At 41.2% G+C, this 24,717-nt stretch overlaps 1 protein-coding gene across 1 annotated transcript in view; it reads right to left on the bottom strand.

The window, feature by feature from the left end:
• Positions 1 to 24,717, bottom strand: part of LOC117517666 (seizure protein 6 homolog) — a 480,354-nt gene that overhangs the window by 118,947 nt on the left and 336,690 nt on the right. The window contains exon 4 of the mRNA XM_034178776.1: positions 18,511 to 18,703. Coding sequence (XP_034034667.1) covers positions 18,511 to 18,703 — 193 coding nt within the window. The remainder of the gene's footprint in view (positions 1 to 18,510; positions 18,704 to 24,717) is intronic.

Below are 24,717 nucleotides of genomic sequence, written 5' to 3'. Positions count from 1 at the left end.
GTGTAACACATTCTGTCCTGTTCGTGAGATATGAGCGAAACCAGTTGAGAGTTGTGCCAGTGAGTCCTGTTTCAGTGTTGAGGCGGTGGAGCAGGATGGTGTGGTCAATGGTGTCAAAAGCGGCTGATAGATCCAGTAGGAGGAGGAGAGATGGTGAGCCCTGGTCCACAGTCATGAGAAGGTCGTTCATGATGCGGACCAGGGCTGTTTCTGTGCTATGTGCTGAGCGGAAACCAGACTGAAATATTTCATATAGGTTATGGGTGTGGAGGTGATCATGGAGTTGGACTGATACGACTTTTTCCAGGACTTTGGAAAGGAAAGGCAGGTTTGAGACAGGGCGGTAATGAGCCAGGATTTTCGGGTCGAGTGAGGGTTTTTTGAGATGAGGGCGAATAATGGCTGATTTGAGAGCTGGAGGAACCTGACCGGATTTGAGTGACAGGTTAATAATTTCTTTGATTAGAGGACTAATAGCTGTAATGTTTGACTTTAGTAGTGGTGTAGGGAGAGGATCCAATGAACAAGTAGATGTTTTCATGCATTTTATGATCCTCTCTACCTCTGTCAGATTGGTGTCCATGAAATCTGAAAAAGTGTGGAGTGGGTTGGAGATACTGAGTTTGAAGTGAGATGGTGTTGTAGCAGGGAGATGAGACCGAATTGTGGCTACCTTTGTTATGAAAAAGTCCAAAAACCTGTTACACTGATCTGTGCTGGTATCGGTATCGGAGTGTGTGGGAGGTTTGAGGAGAGAGTTGATTGATCAAAATAACTGTTTTGTACCCGTACAGTTTGAAATTTTATGAGAGAAGTATTGGGACCTGGCTGTGGCGAGTGCTCTAGAGTATTGTTTCTGGTGTTCACGGTAAGCCTGTTTGTGTACGTGTAAGCCACTGGAGACGTATCTGCGCTCCAGGGCGCGACCAGCAGTTTTCATTTTTCGGAGCTCTGTTGTGTACCAAGGAGCTGACCTGGAAAAAGTTACTGTTCTTGTTTTGATTGGTGCATGTAACTCGAGGATGTTGTGAAGACTAGAGTTGTAGTGCTGAACGGATTCATTAACTGATGTGAACTGTGTGACTTGTAAATTTTCTGTATGTCCTGGTTGAAGAGAATGGTGTCAATTGCTTTTAAGTTTCTGAACCGGATTTGACGTTTTGTTTGGAGGTATGTTTCTGCTAATGGCAGTTCCAGGGAGATGGCCTTATGGTCAGACACGCCCAGGTCGTACAGCTTTATGTTTTTAATGGGAGCATTGTCTGTTATGACCAAATCAAGAGTGTGGCCTTTTGTGTGTGTGGGAACTGTTATATGTTGAGTGAGGTGAACGCAGTCCAGGAGATCTAGGAGCTCTGCAGCTGGGCGGTTTGTGGGGGAGTCGACATGAACGTTGAAATCTCCCAGTATAAGTGTACTATTGGAGGTTGCACAGAGTGATGTTAGTAGGTCTTGAAGTTCAGCAGTGAATCCAGGGTGTGGTTTTGGGGGGCGGTAGATGAGGAGAATTTTTGTTGTTTCTTTTTGTGATCTACATTTGAATAACAAGCACTCAAATGTGATGAGCTCTGGCAGTGGGAGAGGTGTTAAAATAAGATCTTTATGGTAAATGACAGCAAGACCCCCACCCCAGCCTGTGGACCTGGCCCTTTCCAGGTATATGTATCCTGGGGGACATGCTTCATTTAGTGCCAGATATGAGTCTGATTTGTGCCAGGTTTCTGTAAGGCACATCATATGTATTTGTTTGTCGAGAATATGTTCAAATATTAGGCTGGTTTTATTTGTGAGTGATTGGGAATTGAAGAGTGTTATTCTTATCTTGGAGATGTTCTTGCATCTTGGCAAAGTCCGGAGCAGGCGGAAATCCACTCCACGTTTTCCCTGTTTCCCTTTATTTGTCATTGTGCTGGTCGTGTTCTGATGATGTAGTTGCCAATGTTGCATGTGTGCCGCGGAGATGCAGTCGGTGAAGAGGTCATGGTGCGGGCTGGCCAGTGGAATATTCCTCATGTCTCTTAGATGTGGGCGATTTGTAGCCGGACTGAGGATGATGGTGGTGGAGCCTCCTTTCCTCGGCATTCAGCAGAGCCATCTGGGCGGGATGTGCAGGCCCGGCGTGTGAGTGCAGCAGGGCTAGCGTGCATGGTCTGCCCCAGGTAGAGGCGTCGCCCCCAGACCCCAGTGGCTTCATCTCGCCGATCGCCTCACCCGTCCTGGACACCAGAGCAGCGCTCACAGGAAGGACAGAGGAATGGAGGTGAGGTTGATGCAGTGCTGAGTAGGATGAACAAAGTGAGAATACCTGTAGGTTATTGTTGTTGCTCCTGTTAGCGGTGGTGTTGGCATGGCTGTCCTCTGCTGGGCGGCAGAGCAGACCGGGACACTGGTGGATGTCCGCGGATAACAGGAGGCAGATGGCAATGATAAGTCCGATGGTTTGTTGTGGTTTTAGAGCAGTTTTGGTCTGTGTTGAGAACTGGCCGTAGAGACGAGGAAAGGTGAAAGTGGTAGCCAGGGTGAACTTGCCGAATCCGAAATGTTTGTTTGCTTGGATTGTCATTTGCATGTTGAAAGATGGCAATATTTTTCCGTGAGAGTAATAATCAGTTTTCGACAGGGGTCGGAGTAGACAAAATTACTCACGAGCAGTATATGAATGAAGACGGCTGCAGCTGCCCCTGCCGTACCTAGCGCTAGTAATACTGTGAGAAATCTTGGAGTCATTTTTGATCAGGATATGTCATTCAATGCGCATATTAAACAAATATGTAGGACTGCTTTGTTGCATTTGTGCAATATCTCTAAAATTAGAAAGGTCTTGTCTCAGAGTGATGCTGAAAAACTAATTCATGTATTTATTTCCTCTAGGCTGGACTATTGTAATTCATTATTATCAGGTTGTCCTAAAAGTTCCCTGAAAAGCCTTCAATTAATTCAAAATGCTGCAGCTAGAGTACTGACAGGGACTAGAAGGAGAGAGCATATCTCACCCATATTGGCCTCTCTTCATTGGCTTCCTGTTAATTCTAGAATAGAATTTAAAATTCTTCTTTTTACTTATAAGGTTTTGAATAATCAGGTCCCATCTTATCTTAGGGACCTCATAGTACCATATCACCCCAATAGAGCGCTTCGCTCTCAGACTGCAGGCTTACTTGTAGTTCCTAGGGTTTGTAAGAGTAGAATGGGAGGCAGAGCCTTCAGCTTTCAGGCTCCTCTCCTCTGGAACCAGCTCCCAATTCGGATCAGGGAGACAGACACCCTCTCTACTTTTAAGATTAGGCTTAAAACTTTCCTTTTTGCTAAAGCTTATAGTTAGGGCTGGATCAGGTGACCCTGAACCATCCCTTAGTTATGCTGCTATAGACTTAGACTGCTGGGGGGTTCCCATGATGCACTGAGTGTTTCTTTCTCTTTTTGCTCTGTATGCACCACTCTGCATTTAATCATTAGAGATTGATCTCTGCTCTCTTCCACAGCATGTCTTTTTCCTGGTTCTCTCCCTCAGCCCCAACCAGTCCCAGCAGAAGACTGCCCCTCCCTGAGCCTGGTTCTGCTGGAGGTTTCTTCCTGTTGAAAGGGAGTTTTTCCTTCCCACTGTCACCAAGTGCTTCCTCACAGGGGGTCGTTTTGACCGTTGGGGTTTTTCCGTAATTATTGTATGGCTTTGCCTTACAATATAAAGCGCCTTGGGGTAACTGTTTGTTGTGATTTGGCACCATATAAATAAAACTGATTTGATTTGATTTTTTTTTTATTTGATTAGGTTATGGTTAAGGTTAGGGTTGTGGGTAGGAGCAGAGTTAGTAATAATGAGTTTAAAAAAAACCCGTCCTGAAAATTTGACTCATTTTGTGATGGGAGCACGAAAAAAAAAACAAAAAAAAAAAAACGTGAGACTGGGCTGGTTATATAACTGTGAAAAATCTAATAAATATATATCTGTGTCATCATGTTGCCTGTACAAATGTCACAGAGACATTCCATGTCCATTAAGCGGCAATGTACAGCTGACATACAGGTTAAAACAACGCAACAGCCAGTTTAACCCGCATGTCAGTTGTTTTTAAAGAGATTATTCAACATTACGAGGTCTGTCCAAAAAGTATTGTACCTTTTTATTTTTTTCAAAAACTATATGGATTTGAATCATGTGTGATTACATCAGCCAAGCTTGAACCTTCGTGCGCATGCGTGAGTTTTTCCACACCTGTCGGTTGCGTCATTCGCCTGTGGGCAGGCTTTGAGTGAGCACTGGTCCACCCCTCCCGTCGGATTTCTTTTGTCTGAGAACTTGCTGAGAGACTGCCGCTTTGCTCCAAGAAATTTTTTTCAGAAACTGTTAGAGACAGGCAGTTGGAAACCATTCGATAGATTCAGTTGGATATCGGTGAAGATTCTGTCGGCGTCACGCAGATTATGGACTGTTAAAACCTTTTTAAAGATGGCCCACAGCGGCGGAGGGTGCGCGGCGCACCGAGTGGCCATCGACAGGCTGGATCGACCAGATCATTTCTAAACTGAACGCTGTGTTGATCCGGGACATCATGTGACTACCACAGAAATGGCAACAGAGCTGGACATAGCACTTTTGTGGCACATTCCACTGTTACAGGAGATTTTGTAATGAAAGACGTGCGGAGGATTTCGCGCGTCGGCATGAAGCAGCTCAGGGCGCGCAGCAAAAAAACAGCTCCGTCTTGGAAGTCTCACAGGACATGTTGGGGCATGTCCAGCTGTTACACAATTTCTCGGATACTCACTCGACTGAAAGCTATCGAAAGCCGTCTGAATCTTCTGAATGGTTTCCAACACGGAGGTGGTTTTTTTTTGCTGCGCATCCTGAGCTGCTCCATGCCGAAGCGTGAAATCCTCTGCACATCTTTCATTACAAAATCTCCTGTAACAGTGGAATGTGCCACAAAAGTGCTATGTCCAGCTCTCTTGCCATTTCTGTGGTAGTCACATGATGTCCCGGATCAACATAGCGTTCAGTTTAGAAATGATCTGGTTGATCCAGCCTGTCGATGGCCGCTCGGCGCGCCGCGCACCCTCCGATGCTGTGGGCCATCTTTAGAAAGGTTTTAACAGTCCATAATCCGCGTGATGCCGACAGAATCTTCACCGATATCCAACTGAATCTATCGAATGGTTTCCAACTGCCTGTCTCTAACAGTTTCTGAAAAAAATTTCATGGAGCAAAGCAGCAGTCTCTCAGCAAGTTCTCAGACAAAAGAAATCTGACGGGAGGGGTGGACCAGTGCTCACTCAAAGCCTGCCCACAGGTGAATGATGCAACCGACAGGCATGGAAAAACTCACGCATGCGCACAAAGGTTCAAGCTTGGCTGATACAATCACACGTGATTCAAATCCATATAGTTTTTGAAAAAAATAAAAAGGTCTGTTACTTTATGGACAGACCTCGTAATTCTCTTTAAAAAAGTTCCTTATAGAGATTGACAGTTTTATGACATTTGAGAGAGTCTACAAACTTAATACTGATATACAGGGTGAACACAAAAACACTCCTTGGTTTCAAATATTTATAATATCAAAAGTGACATAAATAATTTTACAATTTTGAAGAAGAATCTGCAAAAGAGAAAAAAAAATTGATGTTTCTGCAACTGTAGATACCAAAACACACACACACAGCGTTAAAAAAAGTATTTTCATTGAAAGAACACAAAGCAAAAGATGAAAAAAATAACATTCCACTCACCCCTGTGTAAAGATTTCCAAATAAGTCCACAACAAAAACAAGCCTTCACACGCACACGTGAACACAACTGCGATCATGGACCGGTCCACTCGTCTTCAGTCACTCGGATCCACAGCCAAAGATCAAGTTCCACTCGGCCAGAGAATAATGTCCTGATCCACTTGCTCTCAGGTTCTGATCGGACATTCATGTCCAATTGCAGCTCTGCCTTGTGGCACATTAGAGAGTCCATTATATCCTGAAATAGCATCTTCTGAGTTTTTCCAATACGAGACATATCTGCGTGTCCAGGCATGTCTGCAGCAGTAAACCAGCAGCTGTGACACAAACAGCAGCGTCGCCACACTTTAAGTTCCAAAATCCGACAGACTCTGAGTTTCAGGGTGAAGTGTGTCGTCTCCTCTATAAATCCGAGCCACTGCTTTGAAAGAAAAACTCCAAAGCTTCGTTATCGGACCAAACCGCATTCGCTTTGCTCTGCTTGCCTCTGTCTGGGATGTTTCTGTTTTGCTCTTAACTACGTCACATGCAGAGAAATGCTGAGAATTGCCGAGTGAGATGTTTTCCGGAAGTGCACCTGTTACCTTGCTTCGGGAGAGGAATAAAAACACCAGGAACCACTAATTATGAGCGCATGTGCACAGAGATTTACAATTATGAATACTTCGATGTTGTGTTGCTAACTGGGACGTTAAAATATATGCGACATGTCCTTTAAAAGCCTATAAAGTGAAATCCTGAGCCAGAATCTGGATCCAGATCACCTCCAAAACTTAGTGGAGTCTTCCATGGCCTAATATCTATCTGTGATGAAAATTCCATCATAATCCATATAGTAGTTTTGACACAATCCTTTATAGCCCCTTCATTTAACACCTAGTGCAAAGTTTGGATGGCGTTTGGACGAAAATGGCGAAACAGTGTGAAATAGTTCAAAATTAGCACACCACGAAACATCGTGCCGATGGGCAGGCGTGCACGAACCCGGTGCAAGAGTTGATACACGCGCCAGTGTCTTTCGGGAGGAACACACAGTGCCAGCTGCGGTACATTGTGCCGCTTATGTGGAGGAAATGTAAAAAACCATCTGGTACCTATGGGATGACATTGACATTTTTGGAAAAAAAACAAAAACATACAACCCATTGGACGCGAACCCATGCCATCCAAAAGCTCTGATTGCCAGACAGGATCTTTACCACTGAGCTACGGAACTGTTCTCTGAAAGCTGCGGGAATCTGCCTTCTATCAGGTAGGACATGGAAGTATTACAAAAAAATTACAATCACACATCATATAAAAACACATCTATCAAGTGAGCAATACAAATATGATCCATCTGTTCCTCTGTAAATGAGCCATGGTCACAGACATGCAGTCATGAAATGACATGAATGAGAAGCAGTTTGCTTGTCTCATTCATGTCCACATCTGCTGGTGTGTCTCCAACCGGCAGCATGCACATGTCTTGTAGATGACGCGTCATGTGGAACAGAGCTCACATGGGTGATGTGACAGTGAGACTGCCTGCTGCATGTTCTGATCTGACGGTCCGTTTCAACCTGGGAGCAGCCTGCAGCATGTCGCCACAGTGATATATGTTTTTATTTATGTCCACTTGATAACAGCAAACAAACACACGCGTGTCACAGTGGGCAGTTGTTTGTCCATGTCCGTCCAAACATAGTATGTGGTGTCCAGCTGGAATGTCCAGATCCACAGATTTCCACAGATGCTTCAGTGGGACCTCCTGTCCATTCTCAGCGCACACACCAAAGCCACACTGGTGTGGGACTTAGACAAATTTCTCTGCAAGTATGAAAGTGATTGTCTGCAGTCTGTTGTCATGCCAACATTTTGTGTGGCCAGTGCCATGTGAACTGTGTTAAATGTTTATGCGTGTCACCTGGAATTTGGCCAGTCCCTGCCGCGAGAGGGTGTGATGGGTTTGCACAGAGCACACTTTGTCTTTCAGGTGCTTGTGTGCGCACATAGTTGTAGCAACAGATATGCGAGGCGTTGGAGGCAGGGACGACATTACACAGTTTGCACACAATTCCTGCATCATGTGAACTAAGTGTGCACTTCGTCCAAACTTTGCAGTATGTATGAAGGGGCCCTGAAAGCCTAAAAAGTGAAATTGCCAGCCAGAATCTGGATCTGGATCCAGATACAGATCACCTCCAAAATTCAGTGGAGTCTTCCATAGCCAAATATCCATCTGTGGTGAAAAATTCATCAAAATCCATGCAGTAGGTTTGATATAATCCTGCTAACAGACAGACAAATAAATAAATAAATGCCTTTTTTTTTCGTCCACCAAGGACAGAAAAAAAAGTATGATTATTGGTTAAGTATGATTATGAATGTGATTTTGCATTATTCTATATGTCTAAACATGGTGACTTAGTGTGTATAGATACTGGATGTGGGCCAGTGTTTACTATAAAACCCAGAGGCAGGAACTTAATGCAGCTCTGCTCCTTATCACCCTACTGTGCACAAGTAAACAAAATCAGTAAAACCCACTTCTAATCATATTCCAAACGCAAAGTGCGCAGCTAATGTTATGGAGGCATCCATCAGTCTGCCATTGTAGGCAGAACCAATGCTGCAGCAGATATTAATTACGCTGAGCTAAGATCTATCTCGCCACCATCTTTCTCCATGCTTGTCCAATCACATTTCTCACAGGCTATTATAAAGGACAAGGTGATTCTCTGTTCACCAAGGAGATGAACACAAATTAAAATATCTCCAGTATCTCCAGTATGTCTCACATTTAAAATGTTGGCCAGTGCATGTTTGCTAACTAAATACCAGTGAAATCAGTGTAATGAGGTCACATGTCATCAGATAAAAAATATTTGCTGTTGTATGTACTGTTATTCTGAATCTTTATTTATGTTTATTTGAATGTAAAATGACTGATAGTTTAATTCCAGGTCTGTGATTATTTTGCTGCCAATTTCTTTCAGATTGAAGCTTTGACAAGTTAACAAAATAATTCTGCTATTCTGACAGAGTTTGGGGGGTAACTTAGAAATAAATAATAAAAATCACTGTATTTGAACAATATATTGTATATTAACAGTCTAGATACGAGGGCTGTCAATAAAGTAACGGTCCTTTTTATTTTTTTCAAAAACTATATGGATTTCATTCATATGTTTTTACGTCAGACATGCTTGAACCCTCGTGCGCATGCGTGAGTTTTTCCACGCCTGTCGGTGACGTCATTCGCCTGTGAGCACTCCTTGTGGGAGGAGTCGTCCAGCCCCTCGTCGGGATTCCTTTGTCTGAGAAGTTGCTGAGAGACTGGCGCGTTGTTTGATCAAAATTTTTTCTAAACCTGTGAGACACATCGAAGTGGACACGGTTCGAAAAATTAAGCTGGTTTTCAGTGAAAATTTTAACGGCTGATGAGAGATTTTGAGGTGATTCTGTCGCTTTAAGGACTTCCCACGGTGCGAGACGTCGCTCAGCGCTCTCAGCCTCCGTCGTCAGCCTGTTCAAGCTGAAAACCTCCACATTTCAGGCTCTATTGATCCAGGACGTCGTGAGAGAACAGAGAAGTTTCAGAAGAAGTCGGTTTCAGCATTTTATCCGGATATTCCACTGTTAAAGGAGATTTTTTTAATGAAAGACGTGCGGACGGGTCCGCGCGTCGGGACGCAGCCGACGCGGTGCGGCGGCACAGGAAAAACACCTCCGTGTTGATAACCATTTGTAAAATCCAGGCGGCTTTTGATGGCTTTCAGTGGAGTGAGTATATGAGAAATTGTTTAACAGCAGGACATGTTCCAACTTGTCCTTAAGGCTTTCAACAGAGGTGTTTTTCCTGTGGCGGAGCGTCGCGGCGGCTGCGAGCCGACGCGCGGACCCGTCCGCACGTCTTTCATTAAAAAAATCTCCTTTAACAGTGGAATATCCGGATAAAATGCTGAAACCGACTTCTTCTGAAACTTCTCTGTTCTCTCACGACGTCCTGGATCAATAGAGCCTGAAATGTGGAGGTTTTCAGCTTGAACAGGCTGACGATGGCGGCTGAGAGCGCTGAGTGACGTCTCGCACCGTGGGAAGTCCTTAAAGCGACAGAATCACCTCAAAATCTCTCATCAGCCGTTAAAATTTTCACTGAAAACCAGCTTAATTTTTTGAACCGTGTCCACTTCGATGTGTCTCACAGGTTTAGAAAAAATTTTGATCAAACAATGCGCCAGTCTCTCAGCAACTTCTCAGACAAAGGAATTCCGACGAGGGGCTGGACGACTCCTCCCACAAGGAGTGCTCACAGGCGAATGACGTCACCGACAGGCGTGGAAAAACTCACGCATGCGCACAAGGGTTCAAGCATGTCTGACGTAAAAACATATGAATGAAATCCATATAGTTTTTGAAAAAAATAAAAAGGACCGTTGCTTTATTGACAGACCTCGTATGTTGGCTTGCTTCTTGTTGAATATAGATTTGAACAATGAAAATTTTGAAAAATTTCCAGACTGGGACTTGGATTTCAAAAGGACCCATCAAAAATATACTGCATTATCATCTGCAGCCACAAGATGGGGACATCTACATGTGTGACAAACTGCTCCTTCTACAACCCCTGGCAAAAATTATGGAATCACCGGCCTCGGATGATGTTCATTCAGTTGTTTAATTTTGTAGAAAAAAAGCAGATCACAGACATGACACAAAACTAAAGTCATTTCAAATGGCAACTTTCTGGCTTTAAGAAACACTATAAGAAATCAAGAAAAACAGATTGTGGCAGTCAGTAACGGTTACTTTTTTAGACCAAGCAGAGGAAAAAAATATGGAATCACTCAATTCTGAGGAACAAATTATGGAATCACCCTGTAAATTTTCATCCCCCAAACTAACACCTGCATCAAATCAGATCTCCTCATTGACATTGACCCTATGCCATGACATTGACCCTATGTGTCTTTTTGCAAGGAATGTTTTCACAGTTTTTGCTCTATGGCAAGATGCATTATCATCTTGAAAAATGATTTCATCATCCCCAAACATCCTTTCAATTGTCCAAAATATCAACGTAAACTTGTGCATTTATTGATGATGTAATGACAGCCATCTCCCCAGTGCCTTTACCTGACATGCAGCCCCATATCATCAATGACTGTGGAAATTTACATGTTCTCTTCAGGCAGTCATCTTTATAAATCTCATTGGAACGGCACCAAACAAAAGTTCCAGCATCATCACCTTGCCCAATGCAGATTCGAGATTCATCACTGAATATGACTTTCATCCAGTCATCCACAGTCCACGATTGCTTTTCCTTAGCCCATTGTAACCTTGTTTTTTTTTCTGTTTAGGTGTTAATAATGGCTTTTGTTTAGCTTTTCTGTACGTAAATCCCATTTCCTTTAGGCGGTTTCTTACAGTTCGGTCACAGACGTTGACTCCAGTTTCCTCCCATTCGTTCCTCATTTGTTTTGTTGTGCATTTTTCGATTTTTGAGACATATTGCTTTAAGTTTTCTGTCTTGACGCTTTGATGTCTTCCTTGGTCTACCAGTATGTTTGCCTTTAACAACCTTCCCAAGTTGTTTGTATTTGGTCCCGAGTTTAGACACAGCTGACTGTGAACAACCAACATCTTTTGCAACATTGTGTGATGATTTACCCTCTTTTAAGAGTTTGATAATCCTCTCCTTTGTTTCAATTGACATCTCTCGTGTTGGAGCCATGATTCATGTCAGTCCACTTGGTGCAACAGCTCTCCAAGGTGTGTTCACTCCTTTTTAGATGCAGACTAACGAGCAGATCTGATATGATGCAGGTGTTAGTTTTGGGGATGAAAATTTACAGGGTGATTCCATAATTTGTTTCCTCAGAATTGAGTGATTCCATATTTTTTTCCTCTGCTTGGTCTAAAAAAGTAACCGTTACTGACTGCCACAATCTTTTTTTCTTGATTTCTTATAGTGTTTCTTAAAGCCAGAAAGTTGCCATTTGAAATGACTTTAGTTTTGTGTCATGTCTGTGATCTGCTTTTTTTCTACAAAATTAAACAACTGAATGAACATTCTCCGAGGCCGGTGATTCCATAATTTTTGCCAGGGGTTGTGCACTGTTCTCTTCTGAATGAGATTCTGTCTAATCTACACTCCAGGGTGTCAGCAATGTACCATTAATCCAGATGCTAACCACTGTAAAACATTTACAAAATCTGATGGTGGATGATGTAATGGACTGACCTATGCTAGGCCGCAAATTAGGTCAGAATGTGTTCAGAAAGAATCACACAATGCTACAATGTTTTGCCTACATATGTAATTAAACACACCTGCAAATTACAATGGTTTTGCATTAATTTATCCAATGACAGAAGATGTAAATGAGCATTTGCCATATATTTGAAATATTTCATATATATCATATTATTGATGATGTGTAACTTACTGAGTGACTGACTCACTCCCATCATTCACCCTGACAATACACCAATATCCATACATCAAACTGAACAAGGCTGATCTATCTCAGTCAGTAGCACTGTTTTGATGGTTGCTATTATTAGAGCTGATGGAAGCCATAGTAACATGGTGGAATGAATGTGCTGACCACCAGCTTCCACCATCAACTAAAATCAATGGAGTGTGTAATTGCCGGCCACTTTCTGTAATCGGTAAGCTAAACAGACCGCTATTGTAGACATGGAAGATCAATGTCATGGACATGCTCTGTCAGAAATCCATCATGAGAGGAACAGGGTACATAAAAAAATCATTCATTTGCTGTATTTGATTACAATGTAAGTAAAGGCTTGTGGAATTCACTGACAAGAAAATTAGCTTGTGTATGTAAATTATACTCCTACTATTCTCAGCCTCCCTGAGCAAATCAGGATATGAGAGAAGAGACTTAGACCAATAGTCAAACCTCAAATTCAGAAGGAGAAATGCAGGTTCCATCCTGGTCATGGAACAGTGGACCAGCTCTTTACCCTCACAGGGGCTTGGGGGTATGACCAACTAGTCTGCATGTGTTTTGTGGACTTGGAAAAACGTGTATGACCAGGTTCCTCAAGGTGTCTTGTGGGGGGTGCTGCAGGAGTATGCGGTACTGGAACCACTGCAACGTGTGATTAGGTCTCTATATGACCAAAACAGGAGCTAATTAATAGTCTCTGGACAACTTCCATCTTGGGGCAATGACAAGGTGTTTAGCAGGATGATGTTGTTGAATACCCATTCAATGGCTTGCGCAGTTTTGTAGACAGGAAGGTTGTAGTTTTATTCATAACTGGCCCTCTTTCTGGGGTCACTGTGACTTGCTAATGCTGGACAGCCTTCACCCTACTGGGGAAGGTGCTGACATCTTATCTGCCAACATCGATAGAGCTCTACAGGGAGGGTAATTAGTATGATACAGCAGTCCATGGAGCAGGTGATTTGAAAACCTGCAGGGCCTACTATTAATATGGAGGTGGAATCCATTAGCCTAGTAGGGAAATTAGTGCATGAAATCCACTATGTTGACAGTGTTGTTTACGTACCAGGAAGAGAAATTTTTTTCAAGTTGAGAATGTGGCCTGTTTCTGCAGATGTACCCATAAAGAGTGTAGAAGGACACGTTTTGTCAGTTTAGTTCCCGTTACTACACTGGACAACAGTCAAATTGAAGATGTCCCCCTGGCTGTTTCTGCAACATCAAATATTCTGTGTATACTACCTTCAAACCGTGTGGAACTTCACAAACCCAAACCTAATTTTAGGCATCTTAAATATCTTACTCTGGAACCACCCCCAAATCCCAACAGTCAAATGTCAACCCTAGTGAGGTCCTTAGTTTGGATCTCTTGAACACAAGGTCACTGTTCTCAAAATCACTGGTGATAATGATCTACCACAGTCCAGCATTAGGGGCCTCCCTTCACTGGCTTCCTGTCTCTGTGAGGTCTGATTTTAGGGTTCTGCTATTCACTTGTAAAATTATTCATGAATTAGCACCTCCCTACCTAGCTGATCTAATTACACAGACAGCCAGCAGAAGGCAGAAAAGTGCTTCCAAAACGTTTTTTTTTTTCGGCATTTTTTGTTACAAGCAGGCATCTATGCTAGATCAAGTCCTTATATAGTAAGGTTTCACATCAAGGGCGATGCCAAAAATAAAAATCATTTTTTGGCCATTTTTGGCCATTGTTCACTCCCAAGTGTCACATTTGTGTTTCAGTTATGTTTGGTTATTGGTATTATTTATTTTCCAGTCACCCTTTGATGTCCATTATGCTGTTTTCCTAGCAGTTGTCTAGTTTTTGACACCTTGTGTTCTGTTTACTTTCATGTGTGTTTTTGCTTCCTGTTCTCATTTCTGTGCACCTGTTGAACCTTAAAGTTTGCCATATCTCAGCCATATGGGATGTAAAGCCAGTACACTTTGAGTGCCAGTCCCAAGCCCAGAAAAATGAGTAGTGTGCATCAGGGCATCCAGCATAAAATAAGCCAACATAACCATGTAGAGTACAAATCGAATTTCCATACCAGATTGGTAGAGGCCGAAACAATGACTGTCACCAGTGCCATTGCCCAAAAGGGTGCTGGCGTAAATTGGGCTACTGCTGGTAGTAGAAAAGGAGGAGAACAGGTCCACAGACAGTGGGAGGACAAGGAAACGAGAAGAGTGGACGTGAGACTCAGGACTTGGCATGTGCACGCAGGTTGAGTACATTCTTTGTAGGAGATGCAAGCGAAAAGAAATTGAAAACTGTACGGTGGTGGCAGGAGAGAGTGTAGATAGACAGCACAGGATGGTGGTTTGTAGGATGACTTTAGAGGTGAAGAAGAAGAGAATGAGAGCTCAATAAAGTATCAGATGGTAGAAGCTGAAAGATGAAGACTGTTGCGTGAAATTCAGTCAGCAGGTGACAGGGGCACTGGAGGGGAAGCAATTTTGGACAACTGTAAAAGTACTACAGATGTGGTGAGGAAGACAGCTAGGAAGGTATTGGGAGTGGCATCTGTACAGCAGAAGGAAGACAAAGAGACTTGATGGTGGAAAGAAGATGGTTGGCAAAAAAGAATTGGCATAGTCAGAGAGATGAAGAAAGTAGACAGAAGTACATGGAGATGCGGCATAAGGCAAAAAGAGAAGTGGCAAATGCTTCCTTACTATTCACCTGTACCAGAAGGTAAATAGTAAGGAAGGAGAAAAGGACTTGTACCGATTGGCCAGACAAAGAGACAGAGCCGAAAAGATGTACAGCAGGTTTGGGTGGTACAAGACGTAGATGATAATGTACTGACAAGCAAGAAGAGTGTGTTGAAAAGGTGCAGGGAATATTTTGAGGAGCTGATAAATGAAGAAAATGAGAGAGAGTAAAGCCTGGATGATGTGGAGATAGTAAATCAGAAAGGGCAAGAGATTAGTAAGGATAAAGTGAGGGTAGCTATGAAGAGGATGAAGAGTGGAAAGGCATTTGGTCCAAATGACATTCCAATGGAGGCATGGTTTAGTGTTTAGGAGAGATGGCAGTGGAGTTTCTAACCACATTGTTTAATAAATTATTGGAAAGTGAGAGGATGCCTGAGGAGTGGAGATGAAGTGTGCTGTAAAGGTGGTAGGAGTAATCTGTGACCGAACAATATCTGCAAGAGTGAAGGGAAAAGACTACAAGACAGCAGTGAGACCAGCTATATTGTACAGTTTAGAGATGGTGGCACTAACAAAGAGACAGGAGGCAGAGCTGGAGGTGGCAGAGCTGAAGATGTTGCGATTCTCTTTGGGAATGACAAGAATGGACAGGATTTGGAAGGAATATATCAGAGGGACAGCTCAGGTGGGACGGTGTGGAGTCACTGTCAGAGAGGTGAGATTAAGGTGGTTTGGACATGTGCAGGGGAGGGAGCCAGGGTATATAAGGAAAGGATGCTGAGGATGGAGCCACCAGGCCAGAAGAGGGAGGCCAAAGAGGAGGTTAATGGATGTGCTGAGGGAGGTGGTCGGTGCGGCAGAGGAAGATACAGAAGACAGGTTGAGATGGAAACGACTGATCTGTTGTGACCCCTAACGGGAACAGCCGAAAGAAGAAGATGTTATGCATTATTATCACTTTACCGGAGTGTTGCTAGGCCGGTATTGTAAACTCAACAAAAATATAAATGCAACACTTTTGGTTTTGCTCCCATTTTGTATGAGATGAACTCAAAGATCTAAAACTTTTTTTACATACACAATATCACCATTTCCCTCAAATATTGTTCACAAACCAGTCTAAATCTGTGATAGTGAGCACTTCTCCTTTGCTGAGATAATCCATCCCACCTCACAGGTGTGCCATATCAAGATGCTGATTAGACACCATGATTAGTGCACAGGTGTGCCTTAGACTGCCCACAATAAAAGGCCACTCTGAAAGGTGCAGGTCACACAGCACAATGCCACACATGTTGCAAGATTTAAGGAAGCATGCAATTGGCATGCTGACAGCAGGAATGTCAACCAGAGCTCTTGCTCGTGTATTGAATGTTCATTTCTCTAACATAAGCCGTCTCCAAAGGCATTTCAGAGAATTTGGCAGTACATCTAACCAGCCTCACAACCGCAGACCACGTGTAACCACACCAGCCCAGGACCTCCACATCCAGCATGTTCACGTCCAAGATCATCTGAGAGCAGCCACTCGGACAGCTGCTGAAACAATCGGTTTGCATAACCAAAGAATTTCTGCACAAACTGTCAGAAACCGTCTCAGGGAAGCTCATCTGCATGCTCGTCGTCCTCATCGGGGTCTCGACCTGACTCCAGTTCGTCGTCGTAACCGACTTGAGTGGGCAAATGCTCACATTCGCTGGTGTTTGGCACGTTGGAGAGGTGTCCTCTTCACGGATGAATCCCGGTTCACACTGTCCAGGGCAGATGGCAGACAGCGTGTGTGGCGTCGTGTGGGTGAGCGGTTTTCTGAGTGGCCCATGGTGGCGGTGGGGTTATGGTATGTGCAGGCGTCTGTTATGGACGAAGAACACAGGTGCATTTTATTGATGGCATTTTGAATGCACAGAGATACCGTGACGAGATCCTGAGGCCCATTGTTGTGCCATACATCCAAGAACATCACCTCATGTTGTAGCAGGATAATGCACGGCCCCATGTTGCAAGGATCTGTACACAATTCTTGGAAGCTGAAAATGTCCCAGTTCTTGCATGGCCGGCATACTCACCGGACATGTCACCCATTGAGCATGTTTGGGATGCTCTGGACCGGCGTATACGACAGCGTGTACCAGTTCCTGCCAATATCCAGCAACTTCACACAGCTATTGAAGAGGAGTGGACCAACATTCCACAGGCCACAATTGACAACCTGATCAACTCTATGCGAAGGAGATGTGTTGCACTGCATGAGGTGGTGGTCATACCAGATACTGACTGGTATCCCCCCCAATAAAACAAAACTGCACCTTTCAGAGTGGCCTTTTATTGTGGACAGTCTAAGGCACACCTGTGCACTAATCATGGTGTCTAATCAGCATCTTGGTATGGCACACCTGTGAGGTGGGATGGATTATCTCAGCAAAGGAGAAGTGCTCACTATCACAGATTTAGACTGGTTTGTGAACAATATTTGAGGGAAATGGTGATATTGTGTATGTGGAAAAAGTTTTACATCTTTGAGTTCATCTCATACAAAATGGGAGCAAAACCAAAAGTGTTGCGTTTATATTTTTGTTGAGTGTAGATTTACGCAGACAGTATCTGGCTATACCCGCCCGCTGTGCATAAACAAATGACGTCATAGCGCGCGAGCAGCCCAAGAACTGTCCACAGAGGGGAAAAAAAAAAAACTGTCCGCAGAGGAAAAGATTAAAAAGCGAGAAGTGTGTTTTGGTCCTAATATGGATATTCCGGATGATTTTCTCATGGATAGGTCGACAATGAACAGCAGCTAAAGCAGCCAGCTTGATGACGACGCACTGCTGAATTTCAACAGCAGCGCGTGCGCCAGGCGGCAGAAGTTAAGTGAGTCAACTTTTATGTACACGTTACGTGTTGTGTATCTCAGTAAAAAGTGATAATAATGCAAATAACATGCTGTTGTCGTGTGGCATGCATTTTCTACGTCCCTCCGTTCAATGCCAGTCGCCTCGTCTAACTCGGGTGAATAGCTGTCATTCTGGGCGTCTGGGCGTGAATGTCGGGCCTCTGAAAATGCATACCGCCCTACAAAAGCATGTTATTGTATTATTAGAAATCAAAATCAAAAACAAAATTCATAGTCAATCAGAATCTCTGCATCTGGAGTTCATCCCTAGGCACCGGACTGCTGCTGCCCACTGCACCCAGTGGATGGGTTGTGTCTAACTGCAACTGCGATGGGTTAAATGCAGAGGACAAATTTCATTGTATGAATGCACAATGACAATACAGGAAATTATTATTATTATTATTATTATTATTATTAAAAAGCATTTCTGAAGCAACACAGCTCTGTATTGTCTCCTTATCATGGATCTTATTACATGACAGCTGCAATTAGGAAGGTAATATAAACACAAAACCATGTTTTATTTACATAAAATGTTACACACAACAGAGCATTTGATGACATTAATTTCAAGTTAATTACTATGACATATCTAGATATTGATATAGACATTGGTGCTGCTCACTTGCACATGAGATTTTGAATCTCAATATGATTTTAAAGCTGTTTAAATTAAGAAATGGAATATTTGTCTTGATGTCTTCCTCAGCAAGGCTTGGATTAATGTACGGTTTGACTACTGTGCCAAAATAACATGTTATAACCCACCTTGGTAATGCAGCAGGAGGAGTGCAGACTTGGACTGATGGTTGTGGTGAATGCGGATGGAGATCTGGTTGCTCCAGCTACGTAGCACTAGGCCCTTCATCAAAAGTGTCTCATTGGCGAGGATGGAGGGCTCTCGACCGCCTGTATCCTCCACAGCCACTTGCACCCCGTCCATCATGCTCATATTTAACACCTGAGAAAGTCGAGACCATACCATGTGATTAAACAAACTGTTCAGGCAGAATGCATCAACTCTGAGGCCATAGCATAAATGACAGACTAATTTCAATAAATCAATTTGTGCATAGCATCCAAAACAACAAATGCGATGAAAAGGCTCTTTATAAGGATATATATGGTAGAGTAAGCACAGACGGTACTATCAAGTACATAATCACTTGGGATATGGGAGAGAAAGAGAGAGAGAGAGAGGGAGAAACTGAGAAAGAGAGACAATTTGATATCAATAACTGTGAGAAGTAACAGCCTTGTTTGTCAAATCTATTTCAACATCCTCACCATTTTATATCAGATTTAACCCAGGGTCACACAGGATGACCAAACAGGACACAGCCCATCAAGTCATGATATATCTGTATGTATCGTGGTTTTTCCGCATGTACAAGGTGGTCTTGATTATGCGTGGTAAGTGTGACTTGATAGAGGGCAAGGATCTGGTTTTTGATACACTTTTGATATTAGATAACATGGACAAAGTGAGAGTGGGTGCTCGTAGTGGTTGCCTTTTTTGTACATGACCCCAAGCAAAGTTTTCAATCACTTCCAACTATATATATATATAGGTGTTTTATATATATATATATATATATATATATATATATATATATATATATATATATATATATATATAAAACACCCTGCGATTTTGCGAAGTTCTCACACTTAGAAATCATGGAGGGGTCTGAAATTTTCATCTTAGGTGCATGTCCACTTTGAGAGACATAATCTAAAAAAAAAAAAAAAAAAAAACCCAAAACAAACTTCCGGCAATCACAATGTATAATTTTTTAATAATTTATTTGTATGTTACTGCTGCAAATAAGTATTTGATCCCTTACCAACCAGCAAGAATTCTGGCTCACACAGACCTGTTCATTTTTCTTTAAGAAGCCCTCTTATTCTGCACTCTTTACCTGTATTAACTGCACCTGTTTGAACTTGTTACCTGTATAAAAGACACCTGTTCACACACTCAATCAATCACACTCCAACCTGTCCACCATAGTCAAGACCAAAGAGCAGTCTAAGGACACCAGGGACAAAACTGTAGACCTGCACAAGGCTGGGATGGACTACAGGACAACAGGCAAGCAGCTTGGTAGAAGACAACAACTGTTATGATTATTTATTAGAAAGTGGAAGAAACACAAGATGACTGTAAATCTCCCTCGGTCTGGGATTCCATGCAAGATCTCACTTTGTGGGATAAGGATGATTCTGGCCCTAACCTTTTTGAAATGTGTTGGAGGCATCCATTTCAAAATGAGCAAATATTTGCATAAAAACAATAAAGTTCATCAGTTTGAACATTAACTATCTTGTCTTTGTGGTGTATTCAATTGAATATAGGTTGAAGAGGATTTGCAAATCATTGTATTCTGTTTTTATTTACATTTTACACAACGTCCCAACTTCATTGGAATTGGGGATGTATTCAGTGGTGACAACAAGCAGTTTACCTTCTTACCTGGGTAGCCCCACAGGCTATGCAGTGGTATTAGTGCTCCAAGTTGATATTGGTTTAATTATAAAGATTTTTGTCCTGAGTGAAAATTCAAAGCCAAAAACATAAAAAATTCAAGGCCCAGAATGAAAATGCACAGAATTCCTTTTTATGCTGCATTTACACATAGGCAGGACGTGTTACAAATGTCATATTTCCATCATTCATGGCACATTGCTGACATTCTTAATGTGACTTAACGCATCTGAATAAGTTTCTTAACAGTGTGTGTAGGTGCGTCATATCCGTGGAGCATGTTTTTGGCTGCACCACCCTCATTTTGCCTCATGTCGTGGAGCTCGCAACTGACCGTGTTCATGCGTCTTGATTAGTGGTGATCCTGAATAGAGCGTGACAGTGTTTGTAGTGGTTCCTTTGATGGTTCTTGGAACCCATACTGTCACATGTTGTTACGAATTGACACAGAACCTGTCACGGTTTGACACGAATTGTAACGCGGCGTCACATTTCACTGCGCACCACTACGAATCACTTCTCTCACATGCGCGCAGTTAAACCCTGCTGCACCGCATTCAGTTTGCTGCAATATGGCGAAGAAGGGCAGTGATGCCAAGTCGGCTAAGTCTCATTCAAACGCTACTCAGCTAGCTCCTGCAGGTCTTCCACCCGCTGTTGTGCCTGATCTTCAGGAGAACTTGTCTGAGCCAGAGGAGAGCCGCATGCAGCCAGACATCTGGCTCTCTCCTCCTCCTTTCTGCACCACTCCATGGCACAGAGCTCAACTAAGCATGCAATCACAAGGTTCTGCTGTGGATTCATCTTGATTTTGAGGAGCAATCTGGATCAATGTGAACTGTTCAGCAGCTGACAGTAGGATGAATATGGGGGTGTGTGTGGAGACAATTCGCCTGATTCACAACGTGACAGATCATAACGATGCGCTGCTACGCGCAATAGCACGGAACATTATTATTGACCGTGAGTAATGGTTCCTGATAATTATCCAGCGATATGTGCCATTAATCGTAACGTGGTAACAGGTTGCAACAGTTCCTGAGGACACCTGACGCCTCTGCCTCGAATCATCATATTCATGATCAGCAGCCAAAAATGTATACTTTGTGGCATTCGTGACTTGCTGTCGTTATGTGTAAACACAGCATTAACCCCATCACCAACTATAGAAAACACAGATCACAAACTGACTGTGAGGTTGCAGCTAACAGTCGAGAATGTGGCATCTTTATTACATTCTCATTTAAAATGTTTCATCTCACAATATTGCTTTGGAAAAACAAGTTGCCTCACTTGTGTTGCTTCACTTTGGTTTACTTACTTCTTTGTTAATGCGCTACAGTCAACACCTTACTCTGTCTGGATCAATCAAGTCATTATATACTGCAGATTAACTTATTGTCTTTAGTTTACACTGTATCTATCAGCAGCTAGAAACGGTGCCTTTGTGTGAGCTTTTCTGACAGCAGAACTGTATGTTTTCAACAGGTTTGAAGAGCATCTGCAGCTAAATCTGGTGACAAAATCTCAGGAGGATTGCATGTAGTTAAACTGTCTGGATAATAGAGTGCTGACATATTTTGGAGCAACATCTGATTCATTCCCCATAGATTTATAAAAGTAATATGTTAATCCAACAGCAGGTCGTGATTATTATTCTGTGTGATGATAGAAATAAAAAGCAGTCACCTTCACCAGTTTCCAAGGTAGTCTTAAATAAAAACAGGGTATTACCCAAGATGAATTCAACATGGAGTCTTAATATTAGTCTCATTAATGTTTCCTTATTTTAACAAAATTATTTTGTTGATGACTGCAGCTTGGGTCATTTTTACTTAATTCAGCAGAGTTACAAAATGCCTTCAACAAATATCATATATAATATTCTGTGTTAATGAATATAATAATAATAATAATAATAATAATAATAATAATAATAATAATAATAATAATAATAATAATAATAATAATAATAATTTAAACCTGTTTAAAAATATGATTCACCATTGTTGCAATCACAGAATGTTGGCTTAAATATTACCTCATGGCTGATGTTCAAATGGAGGGATATGAGCTATATTTTGTAAATAGAAGACATAAAAAAAAGGCAGAGGTATTGCTTTGTACATAAAAACAGATCTGACATGTAAAATTGTAGAAGAAATGACAATCATAGATGATGTCATAGAAACTGTAACAGTGGAAATTGTACATGAAACATCTAAAAATATTCTAATCAGTTGTGTATACAGAGCACCAGACTCTTGTGTTGTGAAATTTACAGATAAAATAATAGAATTATTCCATCAAAACAAAACGCTCTTTATGTGTGGAGACTTTAATGTTAATGTGGAAAGCTCCAGTTGCCAAAGAGTAAGTGATTTTGTGAATTCAATGAATAGCTTGGGCTTATTCCCTTTGATAACAAAACCAACCAGAATTACATCGCAAAGTGCAACTGTAATTGACAATATATTCACAAATAGAATAGATGAAATTATTAAGAATGGGATATTGATGACAGATCTTAGTGATCACTTACCAGTTTTTTCAATATTTAAATATAAAAATAGGTACAAAAAAAAAAAAAACAGTTATAAACTTTAAAAGAGATAAGTCATTAAAAGCCTTAGAGGCATTAAATTATGACCTTAAAAATCAAAATTGGGAAGAAGTTTATGTCGGTGACGTTAATGTAGCATATAATTCATTTATGAAAATACTGATGAAATCATATAATAAAAATTGTAAATTAATAAAAACTAGTAAGAAAAGAGTAAATAAACCATGGCTGACTAAGGGAATAAAAAACGCTTGTGTAAAGAAAAACTATTTATATAGGTGCTTTTTAAAAATGCAAACAAAGGAGACAGAACATAGATACAAAAAAATATAAAAAAAAACTATTGACAATAATTAGGAAACAAAAAAAAGATTATTATAGTGAACAATTGAATAAGAGTAAAGATAATATGAGGGCAACATGGGAATTATAAAAAGTGTGATGGAAAGTGATGGAGTGAAATCAACTTTTCCGAATTACCTTGTCAAGGAAAATAAAGAGATATATGACATAAAAGAAGTTGTAAATGAGTTTAATGATTATTTTTCAAAGGTGGGATCAAGTCTGGTGGGAAATAAACCAATAGTAGAAGATAAATTAAATATATATATATTATATATATATATATATATATATATATATAGTGAAATATTGGTTTGACAAAGTGAGAGTGGGTGCTCGTAGTGGTTGCCTTTTTTGTACATGACCCCAAGCAAAGTTTTCAATCACTTCCAACTTACATTTATAATCTGTCTCTGTCAACAGGAATTTTTCCAGACGAAATGAAAATTGCCAAGGTAGTACCATTATATAAAAATGGAGACAAACATAATGTTTCAAATTACAGGCCAGTGTCATTGCTTCCACAGTCTTCTAAAATTATGGAAAAAGTTTTTGTGACAAGGTTGGATAAATTCATTGAGAAACATCATATTTTAAATAATGCTCAGTATGGATTCAGAACAAATCATTTGACAGCTATGGCAATTATGGAATTAACAGAGAAAATATCAACAGCAATAGATAATAAGGATTATTTTGTAAGTGTTTTTATTGACCTGAAAAAAGCTTTTGATGTTATCGATCATTCAAGATTGCTTCACAAGTTACAACAATATGGAATAAGGGGATTGCACGTCAGTGGGTAAAAAGCTACTTAGAAAATAGAAAACAGTTTGTTCAGATAAATAACACTAAATCAGAATTGTGTAATATTATTTGTGGAGTACCACAAGGGTCGGTACTTGGACCCAAACTGTTTATTTTGTATATCAATGATTTTGTGAATGTATCTAATGTACTTGGTAGCATTTTATTTGCTGACGATACAACATTATTTTACTCTGGATCAGATATACAGGAAGTAGCACAAGTGATAAATACAGAGTTGGAAAAAGTGAAATATTGGTTTGATATAAACAGATTGTCACTTAATCTTAATAAAACAAATTTCATATTGTTTAATGACAGAGTTAAAAAAAAGATGTCATTAAAAATAGATGGAATGGGCATTCAAAGGGTAAAATAAACTAAATTTTTAGGAGCTATGATTGATGAAGATTTTACATGGAAGTCACACATAAATTACATAAAAGGAAAGATAGTGAAAGCCATTGCTGTTTTGCATAAAGTTAAATATTCATTAAATAGTTATGGATTATTAACATTGTACAATTCATTGATTGTTCCATATTTGACTTATTGTGTAGAAATCTGGGGATCAACATGTACAACTTATACACAACCTTTATTTATTTTGCAGAAAAGAGCTTTAAAAGTGATTGGCAACAGTCGATTTAGAGATCCATCTAATCCATTGTTCATTAAGTATAGGGTACTTAAATTTCATGATTTAGCTGATTTGAAATTACTACAAATAATGTACCAAGCGAATAACAATACCTTACCAATAAACATTCAAAAT

This window comes from Thalassophryne amazonica, chromosome 9, assembly GCF_902500255.1.
Source record: "Thalassophryne amazonica chromosome 9, fThaAma1.1, whole genome shotgun sequence".
NCBI classification, from domain to species: Eukaryota; Metazoa; Chordata; class Actinopteri; order Batrachoidiformes; family Batrachoididae; genus Thalassophryne; species Thalassophryne amazonica.
The sequence above is the reverse complement of the archived record's forward strand: the minus strand, read 5'-3'. Positions and strand labels throughout refer to the sequence as shown.